Source organism: Rhincodon typus, chromosome 34 (assembly GCF_021869965.1).
Source record: "Rhincodon typus isolate 14 chromosome 34, sRhiTyp1.1, whole genome shotgun sequence".
In the NCBI taxonomy this organism is placed as follows: Eukaryota; Metazoa; Chordata; class Chondrichthyes; order Orectolobiformes; family Rhincodontidae; genus Rhincodon; species Rhincodon typus.
In genome coordinates, this window is record NC_063365.1 from 20,244,204 (window position 1) to 20,262,518 (window position 18,315).

The 18,315-nt window shown below is 46.7% G+C and overlaps 1 protein-coding gene across 3 annotated transcripts in view; it reads right to left on the bottom strand.

The window, feature by feature from the left end:
• Positions 1-18,315, bottom strand: part of mcu (mitochondrial calcium uniporter) — a 156,442-nt gene that overhangs the window by 12,044 nt on the left and 126,083 nt on the right. For all 3 annotated transcript variants that reach the window (XM_048616152.1, XM_048616154.1, XM_048616153.1), the window contains exons 2-3: positions 15,322-15,394; positions 3,715-3,885 (exon numbers count right to left, since the gene is read on the bottom strand). In XM_048616152.1, the coding sequence (XP_048472109.1) occupies positions 3,715-3,885; positions 15,322-15,394 (244 nt within the window). The remainder of the gene's footprint in view (positions 1-3,714; positions 3,886-15,321; positions 15,395-18,315) is intronic.

Here is an 18,315-nt window from a genome sequence, read left to right on the forward strand (position 1 = left end):
TGTGGACCGAGCGCAGGTGTTCTGCAAAGCGGTCCCCAAGCCTCCGCTTGGTTTCCCCGATGTAGAGGAGGCCACAACGGGAACAGCGGATGCAGTATACCACGTTAGCAGATGTGCAGGTGAACATCTGCTTGATGTGGAAAGTCTTCTTGGGGCCTGGGATGGGGGTGAGGGAGCATCCCAAAACCAGCCCAGCTCGTACCCGCCTCCCTAACCTGCTCTTCCTCCCACCTATCCCCTCCTCCCACCTCAAGCCGCACCCCCATCTCCTACCTACCAACCTCATCCCGCCCCCTTGACCTGTCCGTCCTCCCTGGACTGACCTATCTCCTCCCTACTTCCCCACTTACACTCACCTTTACTGGCTCCATCCCCGCCTCTTTGACCTGTCTGTCTCCTCTCCAACTATATTCTCCTCTATCCATCTTCTTTCCGCCTCCCCGTCTCTCCCAATTTATTTCAGAACCCCCTTCCCCTCCCCCATTTCTGATGAAGGGTCTAGGCCCGAAACGTCAGCCTTCTGCTCCTATGATGCTAATTAGTCCCATCTGCCTGCATTCGGCCATTCTCTCTCCAAACCTTTCTTATTCATGCACCTGTCCAAATGCCTTTTAAATGTTGTAATTGTATTTGTATCCACCACTTCCTCTGGCAGGTCATTTCATATACGCACCACCTTCTGTGTAGAAAAAGTTGCCCCTCAGCTCCCTTTTTAATCTTTCTCCTCTCACCTTAAAAATATGTCCCTTTCTTTTGAACTCCCCCACCCTAGGGAAAAGACCTTTGGTATTCACCTTGTCTACGCCCCTCATGATTTTATAAACCTCAATAAGCTTTATAAACGTCAACCTCCTGTGCTCCGGTGGAAAAAGGTCCCAGCCTATCCAGCCTCTCCTTTTAACTCAAACCTTCCAGTCCCGGCAACATCCTGGTAAATCTTTTCTGAACCCTCTCCAATTTAATAATATCCTTCCAAAATAGGGTGACCAGCACTGTACATAGTACTCCAGAAGAGGCCTCACCAACGTCCTGTGTTATATCAGGACTCATGTTATTGGGGTAGAATGACTCGTGTTTGTGGGAACAGTGGCATGGTGCGTGCCAAGTTCATCAGTAACCTGCCCACTAAAGCTATCGGGCACAGGATTTGTGTGATGCTTTACCCATCAACGATCTGAAGCACAGTTGTACATAGACTGACAATAAATAGTTAAACAGTTCAAAAGAAATACTTGACCTATAGATTCACAACCACCCATTGCCCTGTGCAGCTACAGCAGTGTAGAGACATGTGAGTTGACCCTGCTCAATAAGTTGGGCTTTACCACTCTCGGGGGTCTCAAAGAATGAAAGGCAGTCTGATTGAAATGTACAGGACTCTGAATGGACTTGACAGGGAAAACTCGGATTGGGAACACAAGGACACTGCCTCTGGATTAAGCGCTTGATCATTTAGGACTGAGACAAGGGAGAAAGTTCTCTCACTCAGTGACATTGTTGGAATTCTCCACCACCTCTGGGAGAGCTGTAAACACTCTACTGCTCTTCCTTTTATTCACTTGTGACTTCACTAGGTGGGCATACGTTTACTGACCGTGCCCTCGACAAGGTGGGGGTGAGCCAGCCTTATCAGCTACAAATCCTCACGGTACTCAGGGAGGGAGATGCAGGATTGTGACCCAGTCGGGTATATTCCAGGCTGGGACAGAGAGGGAAGTGAGGTATTTGGGGAGGGGCAGGGGGAGGCAGGGCTGAGAGAGATCAGCCACAATCAGACTGAAATGGTAGAGCTGGTTCAAGGACCTAAACAGTCTGTTCCTGCTATTTTCAATGTCTGAAACGTGCAGAATTTGGATCCGATACCCAATGGTAACTTCATCAGACGAGCTACAGACCTCACCTTTAGAAAGACTGACATTGAGACTCTGGCGGATTTTCAGCAACATGATCAGCTGACAGTGTTTCATGGTTATGTACTAAATGAAAAATCGACATCAGCAACCTTACGCACTGTGCATTAAAGCCTGATCTAGGGAGTTGACCACAAGCTGCTTACTCCAAAAATAAATCTCAAGTGTTATTTGGCCTCATCGCCCATCTTAATTTTCTTAGGAATCGTTTTTCTAGGCTTTAGTCCCAGTTCGCAGTCCAATGTTATCTCCTTTACAAACAAGACCAAGGGCAGCAGATATTCAGTGGCACCATGTGGAGGCGATAGTGTAGAGGTAACGTCATTGGATGAATAATCCAGAACCCCAGACTAATTAACGATCTGGAGACATGGATTCGAATCCCACCTTGGGGCAGATAGTGAAATCTGAAATTCAGTAAAAATGATGGGGAATTAAATTCTGGCCGAATGGTGACCATTGTCAATTGTTGAGGAAAGCCATTTAGCTCACCAATGTCCTTTAGAGAAGGAAATCTGCTGTACTCTGACCTACATGTGTCCCTGTGGACCCACTGCAATGCGGTTGACTCTTAATTGCCCTCCAAAAGCAACTCAATTAAAGGGCAGTTAGGAATGAGCGATACGTCTATCCACTGACACCTTCATTTTATGAATAAGTAAAACATCTAATTATTTTTCCCACATTGTCCTTTTCTCTATTTGTTGTTCCTCGCCTTCAGGAATATGCTGTTTTATTATGAAGTCCTGGGGGTTGTTGCAGTTTGTCCATGATCTAAGGTCACAAGCAATGCTGAGAAATAATAATAGAACCTAAATCATCCAGCACTGAAGAGTTTAATCTCCGATGCCCATTCCAAAAAACTGCAAACTACTGACTAAATGTTGCTTTCATTGTAGAACTAATTTATCCTTGCAACTTTTAATTTTTTTTTATTTATTCACAGGATGAGGGCATTGCTGGCTAGGCAACATTTATTGCCCAGAGGGTAGTTGAGTGTCAACCACATCGCTGTGGGTCTGGAGTGACATGTCGGCCAGACCAGGTAAGGAGGGCAGTTTCCTTCCCTAAAGGACATTAGTGAACCAGATGGGTTTTTCCTGACAATTGATTCACGGTCATCATTAGATTGTTAATTCCAGATACTTATTGAATTCAAATTCCACCATCTGCCATTATGGGATTCGAAATTGGGTCCCCAGAACATTATCTGGGACTCTGGATTAACAGTCCAGCAATGATACCACTAGGCCATCACCTCCCCTTGAAATGCTTTACCTGGAAAGTTAGCTTCAACCTTGGGTAAAGGTAAACACAAGAAAGATGTTCCCAATAACTGGAGCGTCCAGAAACTGCGGTCACAGTCTAAGGATAGAGGGGTAGGCCATTTGCCATTTAGGACTGAGACAAGGAGAAATTTTTTCGCCTGCAGAGTGGTGAGCCTGTGGAATTCTCTGCCACTACAGGCAGTTGAGGCCAAAATGTTGAATATTTTCGAGGAGGAGAAGGAGGAGGGGATCGATATAGTTCTTAGGGTTTAAGGGATCAAAAGGAAAAAGGGAGAAAGTTGGAACAGGTACAGAGTTGGATGATCAGACAAGAGCATATTGAATGACAGAGTAGGCTTGAAGGGCCGAATGGCCTACTCCTGCTCCTATTTGCTATGTTTCTAAGGATTAGACGTTGAAACAGAATGAAGGAAGCTTTAAGTTCAAACTTGAAACGAGCAAAGGTGCAAGAACATGTGACTCCACAACAGTTTCTGTGACCGTATTAAAGCAGAGTGCAAGTCTGGATGAAATACCTGGGGTGTAGATGGCCACTCGGTCGATGCCTTTATCCTCTTCTTGCAGTTGCTTTAGGAAAATGCCGACAGAGTCGGAGATAGGTCGGAGTGTGAACTGGCAACGTTCTCGCCGAGATGGCAGCGTCACGGAAAGCACAGGCAAGCCATTCTGGTAAATAACACTTATATCTGTGCAGAGAGAGAGACAGAGAAAACCATAGGTGAAAATTCAGTTAGTTAGTCAGGGGTAAGATTGTACATAGATGCAACTTAACCCCTATGATCCCACTGATCCCACCGATCCCCGTTCCTATCTGTGTGATCCCCTTCATAGAATCCTTACTGCATGTAAGCAGGCCATTTGGCCCAGAGTCCACACTGACCCTCCAAAGAGCATCCCACCCACACGCCCTACACTATCCCTGTCACCCTGCATTTCCCATGGCCAAACCACCCAGCCTGCACATCCCTGGACACTATGGGGCAATTTAGCATGGCCAATCCACCAAGCCTGCATGTCTTTGGACTGTGGGAGGAAACCGGAGCACCCAGAGGAAACCCACGCAAACTCCACACAGACAGTCACCCGAGGGTGGAATCGAACCCAGATCCCTGGCGCTGTGAGGCAACAGTGCTAATCACTGAGCCACTGTGCTGTTCAGCCCCAGAGGTCTTGTTAACATGGTGAGGCAATGGCCTAATGGTATTATCGCTAGACTATTAATCCTGAGATCTTGGTAAATGATCTGGGGATCTGGGTTCATTACCTGCCATGGCAGATGATGGAGTTTGGAATTCAATTAAAATTCTGGAATCAAGAATCTAAATAATTAGCATGTGTTGATTGTCAGGAAAAAAAAAAACTATCACTAATGCCCTTTAGGGAAGGAAACTGCCATCGTTACCAGGTCTGGTCTACATGTGACTCCAGGCCTGGAGCAATGTGGTTGACTTTTAACTGCCCTCTGGGGAATTAACTCTCTACAGTTAGCAATAAATGCTGGGCCAGCTAGTGATGGCCCAATAGATAAATTTTTTAAAAATCCGTGTTCCCTAAATCCTGGCCATTTCCACATCACAAATTTTAACTGCTACAGCAATGGCAGCTGTGCTCAGCCCTACTCTTGACAATCTCCTCATTAAACCCTTCCAGCTCCCTCAAAACCCCCCAAAAACCCAGGTCTTAGGCCGAGCTTTAGCTCACCCCTCCTAATAATTCAACTATATTACATAAAATTGCTATATCGATGCCAATACTGTTATTGAGACCTCATAACAGCAGAAGCAATTGGAACAGGCCATTCAGCCCCTTGATCTTAATTATCTCTTTGATGCTTGTGGGATCTGACCATATGCTTTTGACCTCAAATACCCATCACAAATCTGCTGCAGTGATTTCCTTCAGACTATCGCGGACTTCATCGACAGGATGGAGACTGACATGAAAGCAATGGGGGAAGAAAAAAAATAGGTACGTCAACTAGTAGGGTCAAAGGGGAAAGATCAATCAGGTCACATAAATAACTCAGCTGCTATGACAGCAATATAGTTCTCGATATTTTTGAAGAGATGCCTGCACATGGTGTCTGGCTTCCCTGGGTAGATATAGATGACTTTTTGAAAGTTCTTACAGGAAACCTGGTGGGGTAGCTTTGTTAGTGTGAGATGGAGCAAGTATGTGAGCACAGATTGATCTTAGATCCGAAGATGTCGTGTCTATGGAGGCAAGAAGGTTCTGCCAAGGCAGGAGGCTAAATACTGCTCCTTTGCTTTTTGTTTTATTTGTGGGACGTGGCCATCGCTGGCTGGTCAGCATTTATTGCCCGTTCACCACCTTCTCAATGGCAACTAGTGATGAGCTGCCTTCTTGAACCGCTGCAGTCCACCTGCTGTGGGTTGACCCACAATAGCGTTAGGGAGGGAATTCCTCAAGTTCCACTTTTGAGATCAGCATTCGTGAGGGGGAAAAGGTGCTGCATTTGAGTGAAGTGGCATCCAGGTAGTGGCGGACACACCACTTCCCCTCCCACCTCTCCATCCCAGAAGAGATTGTCTCCTCCAAAGGATTTTGAGGTCAATTACAGCCAGGTGACCACGCAGGCCTGTCCCAGGCGGGCAGGATGGATGGATAACTGTAAATCCAAAACAAGGAACCACCTTCCACCTTCAGCCACAGCATGGATGTTAAACTAAAGCCCTACCTGCCTTGCAAACCAGCTGTAAATTCGCCTCGTGAACTAATTCATTGCGAGCCGAATCCAACACAAGTGGGAAAAGATTAAAAAGAAACACAAACCAACAAAAGTTGACCATTTCTCTCAACTCTATTTGTGAGATCTTGCTGTGCACAAAGAGGTTGCTTCGTGTCACAAAAGTTCTTCAACTTCAGGAGTAGTTTGACAGGAGCGAGGTGCTTCAGGGGAGCCCTACTGAAGGTCCACACCCTGCGCAATTGGCCACTCCATGGTCTCAGGTTAAGGTCTCAGCCCAACGGGTTAGAATGGGTGGGTGGAATAAATTATGTAAAAATTGGACCCTTTGCTTTCTTTCACAAAGGGGTATTGTGCACACGTGCATTCCTTCTCACGTAGCATGCTGTAAATCCAAAATGGCGTCGTCGTGGTAATGTGGAATTGAGAGGCTTGGGTTAATGCCCTGCAGATGTGGGTTCAAATCTCACCAGGGCAGCTGGTGGCAACCTAAATTCAATTTATCAATAGTCTGAAGTCTCAGCAATGGAGCCATGAAACTTTCACAACCGGTCTCCAAAGCCCATCTGATTCACCGATAAACTTTACCTCGTCTGGCCGACATGTGACTCCAGACCCACGGCAATGTGGTTGACTCTGAACTGCCCTCTGAAATGGTGAACCAAAACAGAAGTAAGGTAGTCCCAGCGGATGACAGGGCGCGCGAAAGAGGGAGGGCTAGTGGTGAGTTTGACCTGAGGGTCACTGAGTCACACAGCATAGAAACAGGCCCTTCGGCCCAACTTGTCCATGTCCACCAGATATCCTAAACTGAGCTAGTCCCATTCGCCAGCATTTGGCCCACGTCCCTCTAAACCCTTCCTATTCATACACCCATCCAGATGCCTTTTAAATGTTGTAATTGTACTGACCTCCACCACTTCCTCCGGCAGCTCATTCCACACACGCACCACCCTCTGCACGGAAAAGTGGCCCCTCAGGTCCTTTTTAAATCTTTCCGCTCTCAGGCAATGGGTGGGGCTGAGGAGGAGGGACGTTCACGGTAATCTCAACCGGTCCGAGCGTGAACCACACCATGTCACAACCCAGCCGTCCAGCCAACTCAGCAAATCGACCCTCTTGCAACTGTGGGCACTGTGGGGTGCACCCGTGCCACAAGTGACAGAGGACAGTGACTGACCACCACCTGCGGCATTGCCTCGCAGGTGTCGGCCCACTGTAGGGATTCTGGTTCTCTCAATCGGAGACATCCGCAGTTGGTTACAGGGGTTGGTGGGGGTGGGGGTACCTCGGAGAGCTGAGGTCCTGAGGCTTGTGCTCGGTTCACTGTCCCAAGCTGATCGATCGCATTCAAGGACACCTGACCTGCTCCAACCCAGCCCCACAGCACAATGACCAGTAGAGAGCCCCAGTCTGGGCAGGAACATGTAGCTGCTCCCAGTTCTGGGTAAAACCTCAGAGACGTGGCTGGTCTCCAATTGCAGGACAAGGTAGGGAAATGACAGCAGCTGGCGCGTTTTCCCAATTTAATGTGCCGTGCCCCTATATGAGGCCAGTCAGTACAAGGACGGGCTCCCAGACCCAGTCTTCAATAAACTGGTCGACTGGATCAGGATTACCGGGGAAAGCCTTGATGAAAATGGAACAAATTCCCCACTGACCCTGTCCAGCAGCTGCCAATACCAACCACAGTCTGTTTTTGGTCATGGTCCCAACAGACTGCGGTTGTGACATTTTAATTAGGATAACAAGCACCACCCACTCCAACCCCTCAACCCCTATAACCAACTGTGGATGTCTCCAACTGAGAGAACCAGAATCCCTACAGTGGTCATTTGGCCCATCGGGTCCGCAACGACCCTCCAAAGAGCATCCTGCTTAGGCACCACCCACCCCCAACCCTATCCTTATACCCCTTCATTTCCCATGGCTATCCCACCTAATCTGCACATCTCTGGACACTATGGGCAATTTCCCATGGACAATCCACCCTAACCTGCACATCTTTGGACTGTGGGAGGAAACCGGAGCACCCGGAGGAAACCCACGCAGACACGGGGAGAACGTGCAAACTCCACACAGACTGTCGCCTGAGGGTGGAATCGAACCCGGGTCCCTGGCGCTGTGAGGCTGCAGTGCTAACCACTGAGCCACTGTACCCCCCACAAGAGGTCAACTGGTTCAAAAGTGAGTGAGAATGCAGTTTGCAGGAGAGCTGCTGTTATAGACCGGAGAAATGCCACCCTGGTGGACCTCTAGCTATCTACCAGATGGGCCTAGTGAGACTGAGGGCACTCCCAATCATTGAGTCAGGATGATACCGAAACTGGGCCTGGGCACTTTGCTCAGACACAACTGTGTCTTGGCACCCCCTCTTCCCACACCGCAATGGCCATCATTACCATTTCTGGTGGCTACCTCCTCAACCAGCAACTGGCATCCAGTTTGGAATGGGGCACGTATTCCCATTGCCCCAAAGATAGACACCCAAACGTGACCACTTTCTTAGTGATAGTTCTTAGGGATAAAGGGATCAAAGGATGTAGGGATTAAGCAGAAACAGGGGACTGAGTTGCATGATCCACCATGACCATTTTGAATGGTGCAGCAGGCTCAAAGGGCTGAATGGCCTGCTACCACTCCTATCTTCTATGTTTTACACAGAACAGTTATTCGACAAGTGTGCGCCTTTAACAGTTTGACAAGACCAGCAGCATTTTAGCAGGTGCTGGCCATTCAGACCCACGAGCCTTGTATTCCACGCCTACTAACATAAAGGCTAACATCCCAAAAGCTTTTCTGAATCACTTTCTGTACCAAACTGAGCCAATCTGACCATGTTCATTGTTACAGAAACAGTTCAGGGATGGGAATTCTGCAGCGAGCAACTCACCTCCCGACTCCCCAAAGCCTGTCCACAAGGCATAAGTCAGGAGTGTGATGGGATACTCCCCACTTGCCTGGGTGGGTGCAGCCCCAACAACACTCAAGAAGCTTGACACCATCCAGGACAAAGCAGTCATTTGATTGGCACTACACCCACAAACATCCCACTCCCTCCAGCACCGACGCTCAGTAGCAGCAGTGTGTACCATCTACAAGATACACTCCCAAAATTCACTCAGGCTCCTCCAATAGCACTTTCTAAACCCATGACCTCTATCATCTGGAAGGACAAGAGCAGCAGATACATGGGAACAGCACCACTCCCTGTCCTGACTTAGCAATAGATCACCGTACGTTCCCTGTCACAAGGTAAAAGTCCTGGAACTCCCTCTCAAAGGCACTGAGAGTGTATCTACAGCACATGGACTGCAGCAGTTCAAGAAGGCAGCTCACCACCACCTTCTCCAAGGAAATTAGGGGTGGAGAAGAAATGCTGGCCCAGCCAGTGATGTCCATGTCGGATATAACAAAAGGCCCCAGGGTTTATTCAGGCTTCACTGTACATTTCCACCAGAAAAGCAGTCCTCTGGTTGCTTACAGAAAGAGACAGAAACCAGGTCTAGTTTGACATTAATATTACAGCAATGTTTGCAATAAATACCAGATACTGTGGTTAATTGAATTGAGATATGAGCAGGGCTATAGACTGTATTAACTTTGCTTTAAAGAGCTCTTCACACTGTCTGGTCACAAGGGAAAGAACAATTTCTGGGCCCCTGAACTTGGCAGCGAACCTCACCAGCTAAAGCAATAAGCCGAACGAAGTCTGTCTCCTCTTCCCCGATGTAGACTTGGTCAACTGATGAGAGAGGACCACGGGAATGACAACAAACCTTGTTCCTCCTAATAACCTGTGCATTTATATAGCGCCTTTACTATGGTTCAGACCATCCAAGGTGTCTCACAGCAGCACCACGGGACAAATGAGCCACAGGAGGCAGCATCTGATGGCTAAACTCTTGGCCAAACGGGTAGATTTGAAGGCTTCGCTTAAAGCAGGAGGGTGAGGTGGAGAGGCTTATAGAGAGAGACGGCGCCTGAGCTGGAGGCAGAGCCACACAATGGCGATGTGATGGAAATCAGGGATTTGCAAAATCAGACTGGAGGACAGCAAGGATCTCAAGAGGGTCGGCATGTCACTCACAATGCATTAAGGGGAGTATAGCAACAGATGTGGTGCCCAGGGATGGGATGTTTGCTGCATTCAGTGACCAGAAGAATGAAACGACTATTCTCAAAACTCTGGGTTCACAAAACCCAAAACACAGCAAAACAGACCCAGTAACAACGATAAGGAGAAACTGAAACGATGTTGGTGGAATTCCAGAACAGTAAATTTGAACAACGTCAAGTTGAAGTGCATTATTTTACTGAAGCTGACAACATATCCTCCATAAATAAAAACTGAAAGGACTGCGGATGCTGTAAATCAGGAACAAAAACAGAAGTTGCTGGAAAAGCTCAGCAGGTCTGACAACATCGATGAAGAATAAGTCAGAGTTAACATTTTGGGTCCGGTGACCCTTTGTCAGAACTGGGGAAGGGTCACTGGACCCGAAACTTTAACTCTGTTTTTTTCTTCACAGATGCTGCCAGACTTGCTGAGCTTTTCCAGCAACTTCTGTTTTTGAACATATCCTCTGTCCCCACAACTCAGACATTTTCAAATTTGTAAAGATTGGCCGAACTATTTGGTTTTGAATTCAGGCCGATGGACAAATCCAATCTGAAGCATCAAAACCAGCTTGAGATTCAGATTTTAGGGGCAATCGGACATTAATACGTCATCACCCCGAGAGACTGCGTCTGTAAATTGCCCGACTGTAATTGAACCCTCCTACCCATAAGGGTGCTGTAAAACCACCACTGGCAGGTTTGTCACTCCAATTTCCATTACATTAACGCACACAAATTCATCATGCATTAAACAAAGGAGACGACAGGATGGATGTTGTTCAAGTGGGGACCATATAGAATCACAGAATCCCTACAGTGCGGCCCATCGAGTCCACACTGACCCTCTGAACAGCATACCGCCCAGAATCGTACCCCCACATCCTATCCCATAACCCCACACTTACCCTGGTTAATCCACTTCGCTTGCACACCCCTAGGTACTACAGGGTAACTTAGAAGGCCAATCCCACTTAACCTGCACATCCTTGGACTGTGGGAGGAAACCAGAGCACCCGGAGGAAACCCGCACAGACACAGGGAGAATGTGCAACCTCCACACAGCCCAAGGGTAGAATCAAACCCAGGTCCTGGGGCTGTGAGACAGTAATGCTAAACACCGAGCCAGCGTTCCACCCTTAACTCATCCGCCCACTTTGGCCCAATTATCTACAAAGCCTACTGAGCAATATACGCTTGGTGTGAACTCCATTGCTGAAGGTTATGCATTCTCTCACAATGTGCAACGCCATGGGAGGTGGGCTAGAGTTGGGAAGAGGAATGTACGACCTGCCTTCATGAACAGCCTTTTGTGATCACAGGGTCATCCACAAAGTGGATTACAGCAACTTTTAAGTGCATTTGCCGATGGTCCCTATTGCAATGGTGGATATGCAGCAGCCATTTTGTGTGCACCAAGACCTCACAAAACAGCAACGTGAAAATCAACAGCTAATTTGTGCAGAGTAGTTGATGAAGAAACATTCAATAGGTGATCGTGCAGAACACCCTCTGTTTGTTTTGGAAATTGAGCCCAGGGATTAAGCCCATCTGGGGAGGGGGCAGGAGAGATGGAGCATCACGTAACATCTCATTCAAAAGGACGGCAGGGCAGCACTCCTTCAGTATCGCACTGGCGCATCGGCCTAGACTTTGCCTTCAAGGCACCGAATCCATAACCTTCCATGAAAGTGATGAATTTAGATGGCTATGGAGATAGGGCTAGAGAATGCAATTAGTTGAATCTTTCTTTTGGGAGCCAGTACTGACACGATGGGACGAATGGCCTCCTTCTGCAGTGTATAATTCCATGATTCTCACTCAAAGGAGTGTGACTCCTTCAAGCTTCTAACCAAAAAAAAGAGGAATGGAGCCCTGGTTTGAGCTATGGGGAGAGGATCAATAGGCTGAGGCGATTTTCCCTGGAGTGTCGGAGGCTGAGGGGTGACCTTAGAGAGGTTTATAATATCATGAGGGGCATGGATAGGATGAATAGCCAAGGTCTTTTCCCAGGGTAGGGGAGACCAAAACTAGTGGGCATAGGTTTAAGGTGAGAGGAGAAAGATTTAAAAGGGACCCGAGGTGCAACTTTTTCACACAAAGGGTGGTGCGTGTATGGAATGAGCTGCCAGAGGAAGTGGTGGAGGCTGGTACAATTACAACATTTAAAAGGCATCTGGATGGGTATACGAATAGGAAGGGTTTAGAGGAATATGGGCCAAATGCTGGCAAATGGGACTAGATTAATTTAGGATATCTAGTTGGCGTGGATGAGTTGGACCGAAGGGTCTGTAGATCTCTATGACTCTACAATACATGGGTCCCTGTAGGAAGGCTATTGGCTGCTTCAGGAGAAGTGGTGAGTGATCAGAGCCCATCAGGAAAATACATTGGTAGCCTGCAATAAACTATGGAAGACATCAATTGCCTGACTCTCTGACCAGGTACAAATCAGAAGGGTCACTTGGACTGGTGCTGAGGTACATCGATCATTGTTTCACGGAACTCTCAGTTCAGACAGATCCCTGATAGCAACAGCAAGTGAAAAATTGAATTAATTCAGGCAAAACCTTGGGAAGAGAAGAAATTTCTTTAAGCTGCAATGGAGCAACTTCCCAACTAAGAGTCTGAATGGGCAAAGGTATAATGAGGGAAGCTGCCAAATGATGGTCAAAAGGGTTCACAGAGGTTCCTGAGTTCCCAGGAAGGATTTTGGAAAGGAGTCAGAGGACAGAGCTTGGCGGCAGCATAAGACAAAACACCGTAAGCAATAGGAGCAGAAGTAGGCCATTCAGCCCCTTGAGCCTGCTCCGCCATTCAGTAGGATGTTGGCTGCTCCAACATTCCTCATGTCTGCTTTCCAGGCTCAACTCTTCCAATGCACTCTGGACTGGTCTCCTACATTCTACCCTCCTGAAACTTAAGGGCAACTTAAACTCTGCTGCCCACATCTAAACCCAGAGTCTTATTCTCTGATTACCCCTGTGCTCATTGGCCGAACCTGGCTCCTGGTCAAGCGACATTACTATTTCAAATCCTTCCATGGCTTCCTCCCTATGTCCATAATCTCCTCAGTCTCACAATCCTCCAAGGTATCAGCGCCCCTCCATTTCTGGTCTCTCGTGTATCCTCATTTTCATTATTCCACCACTGGTGGCCATATCTTAAGTACCTCTCCTACATGCACCATGATAACTGGGCACTAAATGGCGATGCATGCTGGAGGGGTTGAATGGCCTCATCCTGTCCCCACAAACATAATCCATGCCAGAGTTCACTTGGCAGCCTCAGCGCCTAATGGGAACAGCGAACACAATAATCCAGTGTGGGATTAAACAACTTGGAAGATCAAAAGCAGCATGACTGATCCAAACGCAGCAGGGATCACACTCAACTCCTTCTACGTTCTTGGGCCTCCCCACCATCTTCCAGCCCTAAGAGTCTCTGAGAAATCTGCATTCCTCTTTCTTGAGCTTCAACATTGCTTAGTCCTTTACTTTCAACACTGACGGCCATACCTTCAGCCATCAAGGCTTCAAGCTCTGGGGCCTGCTCCCAAAACCTTTCTAATTTGCACTCCCCCACCAACACTGTATGAGTTTGAGATTCATTACAATCCACTGAAACACCTCAGGGCATCTGCTGTATTAAAGCCAGGTCATAAATACAGTGGTTGCTTCCAGATGATAATTAGCCTGTGGCTCAGTGAATAACACTGCCTTCTGAATCACAAGGTTCTGGGTTCAAGTCCCATGCCAGGTCTTGAGGGAAAAACTTTATGCTGATACTCCAGCCCAGTACTGTTGGGAGTCCCACACTGTCAGAGGTCCATGAGAAATTAAAACCAAACCCCATCTGCACTGTCAGGTGGAGCTAAAAGATCTTAGCGTTACAGTCCCAGCGGATATCATTCATGATAAGTCAGTGACCTGGCTTGATAGATCATTGTTAAAACCAAAACAAATCAAACTAAGAGGTCTCTCACTGAACACAAGCACACAATGCTTCAACAATAAAACAGAAGCTTATTACATGGGAAATGATAATAAAATATAATAATCCAAACTATCAATTTATAATACACAAAGATTTTAAATCACACAATAGAAGTATTTCCTAAAAATTTATCCATGAGAAGTGAGCATTGCTGATTGGGCCAACATTTATTGTTACCCTTGAGAACATGGCCTTTTGGAGCTGCTATAATCCATTAATCCCAAAATATACCTACATCATAATTATAACCCCAAATATAACCCCATCATTCCCAAAACACTTATATATTGAAAATAAATGAAACTGCATTTTGCATGGAACCCAAAACCTCTGGTACATTACTCAATGTGCAACTCATATAATACTCATACCAGAGTCCCTCTACGTATCACACAGGTAGGTTTAAGTCACTTGCAACTTCAACTTTTAGACTAGAAATCCAGCTTTTTCCTGCATCTGTCACACGTACCCAGCTTTAAGTAAGCCCTTCAGGGATTTATTCCAACACTTCTGGTCCGGGACTAACACTAATTCTTCATTCCAAGATAGCCGAGCTCACTATATATCCTTCCCTTCTCAGAAGCACTGCTCTATTCAGCCATCCTATTCCAAGATCTTTAGGAGGTCTGGGCTACTTAAAGTCAAAAGTGAAACTAAAAGTCTCTCTCAGCGATGGGCATTTCCTTATGACTAAAAACAAACAACTCCCTGAAGTCTCTAAACAAACCTTGAGGCCCCAGTATTTAATATGTTGGTCACAAAGGAATCTAAACAGAGATGTCCATCAGTATTGCACAAAACCCATTCACTCAGGCCTCAAACTTATTTTTAAACAGAAATCACCATGATGACAGAAATACTTACAGGTTAATTTCAGACACACAAAAAACAACTCAAAGCAAGTAACATTAAAAATGGTATACATAGATCCCACAGTTTATATCACAGAAGTCTCTTGAAAAGCAGCAGGGTAATTGGACCTATATTTATCCCTCAACTAATATTAGACAAAGTGATAATCTGGTCTTCTTCACGTTACTATCTCTGGGGTCTTGCTGTGTGCAAGTTGACTGTCTTTCACTAGCCATAAAGTGACTTGAGACATCTGGCAGTCTTGAAAAGTATACACTATATTTTTACTTTGATACTAGTGCAAGTTTTACTTTATTTTCTGAACTGCTTGTTGCTAAAGCATTGCCTGTTCAGTTGGACCCTTGTCAGAATCTGTCACAGCAATCAAAGAGGTTTTTTGTGAAACAAATTCATAGTTGAGCCCCAAAAGGGGTTTTGTGTTACTCACCATTAGAGGTCACTAAGCTACTGGAGCAGAACAATACTCGCTGACTGCACCATACTGGAAATCTCTGGCATACCTGAAAAGCAAAAGTGGGGGGTGATTTTAGTGAGAGTAGGATGATATACAAAATACTGTATAACAACATGACTCTCATCAGGCACAGCTCCAAGCATCATGAAATCCCCTCAGTGAAGTAACAATCGATTCTTACAGCTTTCAGTACCCGTGACACAGACAGAACCTGGGAGAACTGCTAAAGTACAGCTGCTACATGAGTAAACAGCACTCTCGTACTGTGAGCAGTTTAAACACCAAATTACGGGACAGAGCTCCCGACTCTCCAATTCTGGACTTTTGCTGCAGAACACCAAGTCCGAAAACGCCTGAAACTTAAACCCATGATTTTGACAGGGTGGCACGGTGGCTCAATGGTTAGCACTGCTGCCTCACAGCGCCAGAGACCCGGGTTTAATTCCACCCTCGGGCGACTGACTGTGTGGAGTCTGCATGCTCTCCCAGTGTCTGCGTGGGTTTCCTCCCACAGTCCAAAGATGGGCAGGTTAGGTGGATTGGCTGTGCTAAATTGCCTATAGTGCACAGGGATGTGTAGGCTAGGTGGATTAGCCAGGGTAGATATGTGTTATGGGATACAGATCTGGGTGGGATGCTCTTCAGAGGATCGGTGTGGACTCGATGGGCTGAATGGCCTCTTTCCGCACTTCAGGGATTCTATGATTGCTCAGAGGAAGCATGAGTTTCAGGAACATAAGGAGTCTGTCTGAACTGATTGTGGCCTTAGCTCCACTTGGCTCTCTGTCCCCCATAACTCCTCGATTCAATTGTCGATCAAGATTTTAATTGAGCCTTGACTCTGTTCAATGATCCAGCTTCTAACTGCTCTCGGAGGTTGGAGAATTCCAAAGACTCTCAGAGAAGAAAGTACTCAGAAAATTGATTCATTACAGCCATTCTGCCCATCAAGCCTGTGCTGCCTTAAATGGGAGACCTTCTGTTTATGAAACGGCATTCCCAAGCTTTAGGCATGTTCACCAAGAGAAACACCACCTCGGTGTTCACCCTGCCAACACCCCTCATTGTTACAGGTTACAAGATCACAGATGAAGTGGGGGAGGAACGCTCAGGGTGAAGCGATCTTAAAGATACAAACAGTCACACCACAAGCAATTCTGCACCAGGCTAAGGAACTTGAGTGGTTAAAACTTTCTCGGCTGCTGTGAGGAAAGGCCTCAGCTCAAATCATCTTCAGCGGTTATCCCTTCAAACATCATTAACCTGCTTGGAATATTGCTGAACCTGCACATTGATCGACAGCACAATGCAGCAAGTGGCTGAGTAAGAGTGTAGAGTTAATGAGCCCACTATAAAATATACATCAAGAGATTCACATAATGGCTGGAAGGCGCTGCACAATTTGGAAATGGAATGTATGACAACGACAGCCAAAAAATTCTTGACGTTAATTAGAATTTGTCGTTCGAATGTACAGACCTTGAGAATTGTTGAGAAAAGATTTTTGTTTTGCGTTTATCAGGGCAATTCACAAGATGCACCAAACGTTTCCCAATCGCTAAATAGTCCTGAGTGTGCAAAGAATCACACTGACAAACGGATGGTCTGGTACAGCTGGGTGTATAGGAACTTATGTTTATTGATACACAGGGCCCTGATTTTTACAGGCTGATAGAACATGTACACGTACTGTATCTTTTTCAACTCAACAAAATAAGCGATAGCCATTCATTTGCTTGTTTCTTGGCAATGCCTTGATCAGAGTCAACCTGCTTGGTTGAACAAAGCTTGGCAGTTAATTGTCAATCATCTGATACTTTATCCATGGCAACACCTGACCAGAGTTCACTTGCTAACCAATCAGCACACTCCTCTAGGAATATAAATATTTTGTTTATCCTTTACTTTGGTATTTTTTGCGATCACCCTGATGAGTGCAAGATGAAATGACCGAAAGTGCACCTTTGGCATCAGTACTCAAAAAGACCAGCCATTACAAGCCTGGTTAGAAAGTAATGTCCACTTGGGCCCTGACCTATTACTGCACAGTAACGTTACAGCTGGCATTCTCACCTCTTGGTCAGAAGATTGTTCAGTTAATTTCCACTCCAGAGCTATAAACACACCAAAAGCTGACATCCCAGGGCAGTGTAGAGAGACCACTGTGCCACAGGGTCAGCGTCGAGGGAGCGCCGCGCCGTCGCAGGGTCAGCACCGAGGGAGCGCCGCGCCGTCGCAGGGTCAGCACCGAGTCAGCACTGAGGGAGCGCCGCGCCGTCGCAGGGTCAGCGCCAAGTGAGGGCCGGACTATCGGAGGGTCAGTGCGGAGGGTGCACTGTAGCAGAGTGTGCCCTGAAATTATTTACTGAACAAGCAGCAACCCCACCACACCAAACTAACTGAAGCATTCACATAGTGAGCAGACCCACAAAATCAGAATATAGTTTGATAAATCATAAACCGTTCCACAGATGGGGCAGCCTGGCGTTGCGTACATTAGACTCACTAAAGCCACCCAACACATATATGCTCTAATATCTGGGCTTCTGAAGAAAGTTTATCAGCTCAGAACATTAACTACGTTTCTCCTTCGACAGATGCTGCTGAGCGTTTCCAGAATTCTCGGGATTTATTTCAGATTTCCGGCAGCTGTGGAACGTTGCTTTTGAATATTCGCTAGTGGGGGTGCAGGATGACTCAGGTACATGTGAGGAGTGAAAATTAAAAATCACTTCGAAATCAACCATGACCAGGCAGTGAGAGACAGCATGGCTTTGACTTCAGATGACAAGTGTAACAAAAAAAAACTGGAGACTGGACTCAAGAGGAATAACTGTGTTGGGGCAGGGACCGGAGAGAGAGGACTGTGATCATGGAGGCTGGGATAGCATGGAAGCCAAATGGTCTTCCTCATCTTCAGTTAGTGAACCCAAGTTCCCCCCTTTTTTTGGGTGGGGGTGGCTCCTG